Source organism: Triticum urartu, chromosome 7A, assembly GCF_056163025.1.
Source record: "Triticum urartu cultivar PI428250 chromosome 7A, HENAU_Tu73, whole genome shotgun sequence".
In the NCBI taxonomy this organism is placed as follows: domain Eukaryota; kingdom Viridiplantae; phylum Streptophyta; class Magnoliopsida; order Poales; family Poaceae; genus Triticum; species Triticum urartu.
The window spans coordinates 219841456-219848585 of NC_141879.1; the positions used below are offsets into that span (position 1 = coordinate 219841456).

The window sequence follows — 7130 nt, forward strand, 5'->3', positions numbered from 1 at the left end:
CTTCGCATTGTGTCATTATATGTGACCAAGTTTCTAGGAAAAATAATAAACTTGTAATACGGCAATTATTTTTAAAAAGTGTTCTCAGAAATGAGCTGTCATGCGTGAAGATTCATGTCTTTCAAGCCAAATGATCAATCTTATGGCCATATTCATGGCATAGTTTGTTCAAATGATCTCATATTATGCAAAAGGGTGCATCTTGGAATTCCAAACAATGTTGCCTAAGGGAGTTTTCATTTTCTTTGCACGGAAAATACATTTTCCATTTTCCGAGTGCCCCAAATGAGGGTTTTTTGTGAAGGACCTACCATATATTTGTTGCAAAATTGGACCAGATCAATTTTCTAAAATACTAGATCTAAGGGAGGGAGAGGGCTAGGTTTGGCAGCCGTGGTGCGTGGGAGAGAAGGGGAAGGACGAGGTTGGCGTCGGTGGGTGAGGAGGACGACGAGGTCGGCGGTGGGTGGGAGAGGACGGGGAGGAGGTGGATCAGGAGGGGCCGAGGACAGGGAGGAGGAGGTGGCGGCGGCGAGGAGATTGGGAGGAGGGAGGAGGGGTGCGATGGGGGGAGGGGTTTGATCTAGGGTTGGGGGTGCGTGGGGTATCTCTTTTTCTTTTTTGTTTCTTTTTTTCTGTAGATAGATGGATGGATGGATGGATGGATGTGGGATGGAGAGATGGATGGATGGACGCCATGTCATCGATCTGTGGGAAGAGCCCTGATTGGTTCAGAAAATTAGTGATTTAAAATAGTTTCTAAGTACTAAAAATAGGGGAATTTTGTGAAGCAACTATCAAAATATTTTGCAAAATGGCAGAACTAAATTTTTCACTCAAGTTAGACCCCATTTTTAATGATAATCACCGGTTTGCATGCATTTTTTTATCTTTCTAGATATTTTTGATCATTTTCTTGTGGCAAAAATGGTTTTTTTGTGAAGGACCTACTAAATAATTCTTGCAAAATTGGACGAAATCATTTTTCTAAAATACTAGGCCATATTTAATGCACAATTGACCAAATGGTTGGGTGTAAAAAGTTTTGATCCACCTCTGGTGAAAAGGACAAATTTCCGCCGATTCACCTGGAAGCGGGTCAAATTTGAACTGCGGTTGCCGAATAGTTTGCTATTTATTTTTTCCAAAATTCATTTATAGATAAAAAAGTATCTATTTAATCAGAGAAACATCAAAAGTTTTCCAATATTCAACCACTAGCTAGGAACAGTCAAGCCCGCCGTTTTGACCGCACTTTGAAACGGGCATAAAAAATTCAAAAAAAATCAAAAATTTGGAAAACCTTCGCATTGTGTCATTATATGTGACCAAGTTTCTAGGAAAAATAATAAACTTGTAATACAGAAATTATTTTAATAAAGTGTTCTAAAAAACGAGCTGTCATGCGTGAAGATTCATGGCTTTCAAGCCAAATGATTAATCTTATGGCCACATTCATGGCATAGTTTGTTAAAATGATCTCATATTGTGCAAAAGGGTACATCTTGGAATGGCAAACAATGTTGCCTAAGGAAGTTTTCATTTTCGGCCCACGTAAAATTCATTTTCCATTTTCCGAGTGCCCCAAATGAGGTTTTTTTGTGAAGGACCTACCAAATAAATCTTGCAAAATTGGAACAAATCATTTTTCTAAAATACTAGGCCATATTTAATGCATAATTGTCAAAATGGTTGGGTGTAAAAAGTTTTGATCCACCTATGGTGAAAAAGACAAATTTCCGTCGATTCAGGTGGAAGCGGGTCAAATTTGAACTGCGGCTGCCTCATAGTTTGCTCTTTATTTTTTCCAAAAATCATTTCTACGTACATAAGTATCTATTTAATCAGAGAAACATCAAAAGTTTTCCAATATTCAAGCACTAGCTAGGAACGGTCAAGCCCGCCGTTTTGACCGCATTTTGAAGCGGGCATAAAAAATTAAAAAAAAACAAAAATTTGGAAAACCTTCGCATTGTGTCATTATATGTGACCAAGTTTCTTGGAAAAATAATAAACTTGTAATACGGCAATTATTTTAAAAAAGTGTTCTCAGAAATGAGTTGTCATGCGTGAAGATTCATGTCTTTCAAGCCAAATGATCAATCTTATGGCCATATTCATGGCATAGTTTGTTCAAATGATCTCATATTATGCAAAAGGGTGCATCTTGGAATTCCAAACAATGTTGCCTAAGGGAGTTTTCATTTTCTTTGCACGGAAAATACATTTTCCATTTTCCGAGTGCCCCAAATGAGGGTTTTTTGTGAAGGACCTACCATATATTTGTTGCAAAATTGGACCAGATCAATTTTCTAAAATACTAGGCCATATTTAATGCACAATTGACAAAATGGTTGGGTGTCAAAATTTTTGATCCACCTCTGGCGAAAAAGACAAATTCCCGCCGATTCTGTAGGAAGCGGGTCAAATTTGAACTGCAGCTGCCTCATAGTTTACTATTTATTTTTTCCAAAAATCATTTATAGATACATAAGTACCTTTTTAATCATAAATACATTGTTTGGTGGTGATACGTCGAGGTTTGGGCGGTGGCCGAGGCCCCCAACTCTAGAGCGCGTAAACTCGCATGCCCGCCGCGTGGTCACCGCGTTACCGTGGCGTTGCCATGTGTTCTGGGCAGCCTAGGCATGTCTAGTGGGTTGGGCACTCCCCAGGTAGGTTCTAGGAAGAAAATTAGAACATAATATTCTCACAAGGAGACCGATCGATGCTCAAACATGAATTAGTAGCCAAGTGTTTGATTAGCGGTACGGGAAATGTACATGGCTAATGGGCGTGAGTTTTGGCTGAGGATGATCAGTTACTAAGAAGACCGTCTTCACAAATTTTCAGCTCAAAAGGAGGAGCCTAGGTGGTACTTGCTTTGCAAACTACCACACTGGACATAAATACGAATGTTGAAGCTCGGCTCAAAATAATGAATGGATTGAGCTGGCATTTGGTGGAGGATGGTTATTTGGGCATAGGAAATCACTGTAGAAAATGGATACTATTTGGACATGCCAAAGTGGTACTTCCTTCACAAACTGTTGTTATGAACAGAATAGGAAAATGAATATTTTTGAATTATTTTTGAACTAGACAAGGAAGGTTTTTACATATTTGACGAAGATATGACCCATAGAATTTATGAGATTTTTTTGGGAATTTTGGGAATGACAGAAATATAGGTTGCTTCACAACCTAGGGCAAAAACTGCCACATGGACATGACACATAGGCAAAACTGATGAGGTGGCGCCTAGTCATAGCAACCCACCACAATTTACAAGGCTATGACCATCTATATTGGTCGTTGACAACTAGAAATAAGGCAGCAGACTAGCGCTGTTTGCTTTATGACCATTTCATGTAAGGAAATTACGATCTTTCTGACCAAAATGGTCGTAATGGTTTAGGGCTTGGAGCCCCCCGAACAGCTTTTGACCAATTGGTCTGAAATGGTCATAGATCTATGACCATTTCTTCCAGGGTCACTGACAGAAGGTCACTAGTTAACATATTTCTTGTAGTGTGCGGATGACCTGTCAATGCTTGACCGATTACGTAAAGGAGGCCTTCCACATGTTGATGCATTTATCGATGATGATGATGATGAGCAAGTCATTACTGATAGTGATGATGATGATGCATTTATTGACCCCGAAGCATATATAGATGATGAAGATTAATATTATAGTTCATGTTAGGTATTCCATTTTTATGTTCATGATGATGATACACTTAAATTATATACATATTATTATTCATGTCAGGTATTCTTTTTCAATGTTGTACTAATTTTGTTTACTCTTTGTCATTGCAGGTGTTGATAGATGGTGGGCACGGCTCGAGAGAGCTCCGAGGCTCCTTCCTCGGTGCGTGGTGGGAGGGGTAGTTCCATTCCACCCTAGACCCTCCGGAGAGTGCTACATCTCAGTATGCAGACACCACTGGCGGTCGCTTCTTCTTTGGACAGGAGAGGTCGGGGGGAGAAGAAGGGGAAGGCTAGTAGTGGTGTACGTGGCGGCGGGAGAGGTAGGAAGGCTGCTACTACGCCTCCCTCGCCGACACCCTCAGCTAATTCACCTGACCACAGGACTGCTCCGTCTGAGATGGAGCCGCCTGAGGTGGACCCGTCTCGGACCCCGGTCCATGAGCCTCGGGCCGACGAGCCTTCGCCTCATGAGACTCCGGTCCTAGAGGCTCCGTCCCACGAGACTCTGGATCAGGCTATGTCGCAGCCGAACTGATTAGGGGACTGGCCGGAGTCGAGTGGCCATGCTGATGGTGGCGAGGGTGGCTATAGTTCTGATAGCTATAGTGAGAGTGGTACAAAGATCCCGCCCACCCCAGCGACCCCTGACCAGAGGTGGTTGATTACGCCTGATGGGGGGAAGTAAGTGTATTTACTCTTTTTTAACCTTTTGCCTTCACGTTTCTTCGAATATCTAATGCGTTAGCCCTGTCATACTGTAGGTCTTGGAAACATGGTCATGGTGTCCGCAGGCCCAACACAGTCCTTGGTGTGATTTGTCACTAGAGCTTCCCAGGGTGGGTCACATTGCTCGATGAGGTCCAGGTTCCAGAGCTAGGAATGACCTGGGAGCACTACTTGGCTGCCCCGGCCCCGCCATGGGAGAGGATCGGCGGTGTCGAGTGCCACACGGTGGCCGACGTTGTGATCCAGACGTTTTGGGTAATTTTTCCTCTCTCGTCTATGTTGTGTTTTCTTGTTTGATTGGAAACCCTAGTGATTGTATTAATCCATGTTTTCTTGTTTGATTGCAGACCTTCTACAGGTGTGCTGAGGTACAGGAGGAGGTTGCGGCTCGGGTTATCGACGTCGAGTGCAGGCGCCTACTTCAAAACTGGCGGAACGGGGCTCGGACGCAGGCTATTCGAGACTACTTCGCCTCGACTGGTATTAGGATGTCCAAGTCGAAGTGCCGCACAAAGTATCTGAGTAAGGAGAAGTACATGAAGGTAATTACCTATTGTTCAGGCCTTGTACTTAGTTTCCTTGATTTGATTCGTAGGCGTAGCGCTCAAATTTCTCTTACTTAACTTAGGTGCCCCTGAGATGGTGTGTGGATAGGCTGGATTGTTGGGAGGCGTTGGTGGATGAGTGGTGCTCTCCCCAATGGCTATCCACCCACAACAATGCAAAGGATCAGCGTGGCAAAATGAGCTATGTGCCACATCATCAAGGCAGCGTCAACCTATATCAGTACGGGAATAACTGGGTATGTGGTTTGCTTCATGATTCATGCAAATTCATTCTTCAAGCTAGCTTGAGCCCTTAACTAATACTTTTTTCCTCTATTTTAGGCGTGACAACAACAAGACGGATGTGCCAGAGCTGTTCGACCTCTATGCCATGGCCCATAGTGCCCCGTATAAGAAGGCCAAGGCATTCTCTGAGTCTGATATTGATGATCCAAAGAACTTCACCAACCGCGCCTCCCACAACAAGCTCGTGAGGTACAGAGACGAGGGGAAGGCGAGGAAAGGGCCGGACTTTAACCCGAGCCAGCCTATTGATCCAGAGCTGGTGATGATATCTGGTGGCGGGAGGTACCATGGCTTGTTAGCCATTGGGGATGGACTAATACGTTGTACTAGCACTCTCCCGCAGATCAAGAGGCGCCAGACGAGCTCCGATCTGGAGATAAGGCCTCATCCATGGCCAATGGATCTTGAAATCAAGGTTAGTTATACAGAATCAGATACCTTTCCTCCATTACATTATGTGTGCGGCCGTCGATGATTACAATGCTAAAGAGGAGTGGTGTTGCATGCTTCTATTGAGGAAGAGAGAGCGAAGACCCAGGAGCTTCCGGCGGAGGAAAGGAGGCAGGCGGCAGAGAGGGAGAGGGAGATTGAGGAGAGGACGGTTAGTCTTTTGGAGGAGAGGAACCAGAACGACTTGGCTAACCGGGCCATATACAAGCTCTTCGCGGTAAGTTTCTTCTGCATATTAGCTAAATCATGCATGTAATGTTCCTTTCATTAGTAACTAATATGACTGACTCGTCAAAACCAAATGTGCAGTCCATGTGTGAGAAGAACGGTCAGACTCCTCCGCCGATGCCAGTCATTGCTCCGGCGGGCACGGTGAGTTTCATTTGAATGGACATTACTTATTAGTCTTCACATTTGAGTTGCATCATGCTAACGAGACATTGCAAATGATCTTTAATTTTGTGCAGCATAACTCCCGACAAGCATCCACGTCTGCCACTGGCGCGAGCAAGAACCCCGATCCTCCTCCGTCTGCCACTACCGCGAGCAAGAACCCCGATCCTTCACCTACGGGTTCACGGTAAGTTTTCCCTAGTGCTTTGCTTAACAAATGCATACTTAGCTTAAGAAATGACCTATTTAGCTCCAAAATGACCTATTGTCGGTGTTAAAACCGGCGGATCTCGGGTAGGGGGTCCCGAACTGTGCGTCTAAGGCGGATGGTAACAGGAGGCAGGGAACACGATGTTTTACCCAGGTTCGGGCCCTCTTGATGGAGGTAAAACCCTACGTCCTGCTTGATTAATATTGATGATATGGGTAGTACAAGAGTAGATCTACCACGAGATCAGAGAGGCTAAACCCTAGAAGCTAGCCTATGGTATGATTGTATGTTGTCCTACGGACTAAAACCCTCCGGTTTATATAGACACCGGAAAGGGCTAGGGTTACACAAGGTCGGTTACAAAGGAGGAGATACACATATCCGTATTGCCTAGCTTGCCTTCCACGCCAAGTAGAGTCCCATCCGGACACGAGACGAAGTCTTCAATCTTGTATCTTCATAGTCCAACAGTCCGGCAAAAAGATATAGTCCGGCTGTCCGGAGACCCCCTAATCCAGGACTCCCTCAGTAGCCCCTGAACCAGGCTTCAATGACGATGAGTCCGGCGCGCAGTATTGTCTTCGGCATTGCAAGGCGGGTTCCTCCTCCGAATACACCAGGGAAGAATTTGAATACAAGGATAGTGTCCGACCCTGCAAAATAAGTTCCACATACCACCGTAGAGAGAATAATATTTCCACAAATCCAATTTGCTGATTTGTTTTGGCAACACGGCATTATGCCATGGCCCGGTGATTATTCGAACTGTTTCCTTTAACTAG

The 7130-nt window shown here is 44.3% G+C and overlaps 1 protein-coding gene across 1 annotated transcript; it reads left to right on the top strand.

Annotated features, from left to right (window-relative positions):
• The first annotated feature begins 4964 nt into the window (after positions 1-4964).
• LOC147959093 (uncharacterized) lies at positions 4965-6328 on the top strand. The gene is made up of 6 exons (XM_087532460.1): positions 4965-4985; positions 5072-5256; positions 5331-5713; positions 5789-5961; positions 6054-6116; positions 6212-6328. Exons 1-6 carry the CDS (start codon positions 4980-4982, stop codon positions 6326-6328), a joined length of 927 nt encoding a protein of 308 aa, XP_087388586.1. The 5' UTR covers positions 4965-4979.
• The last annotated feature ends 802 nt before the right edge of the window (positions 6329-7130 follow it).

Coding starts and splice junctions, on each gene's coding strand:
- LOC147959093 (XM_087532460.1), top strand. Junction 5,962..6,053: donor CCATATACAAGCTCTTCGCG/GTAAGTTTCTTC, acceptor CCAAATGTGCAG/TCCATGTGTGAGAAGAACGG. Junction 6,117..6,211: donor TCATTGCTCCGGCGGGCACG/GTGAGTTTCATT, acceptor AATTTTGTGCAG/CATAACTCCCGACAAGCATC.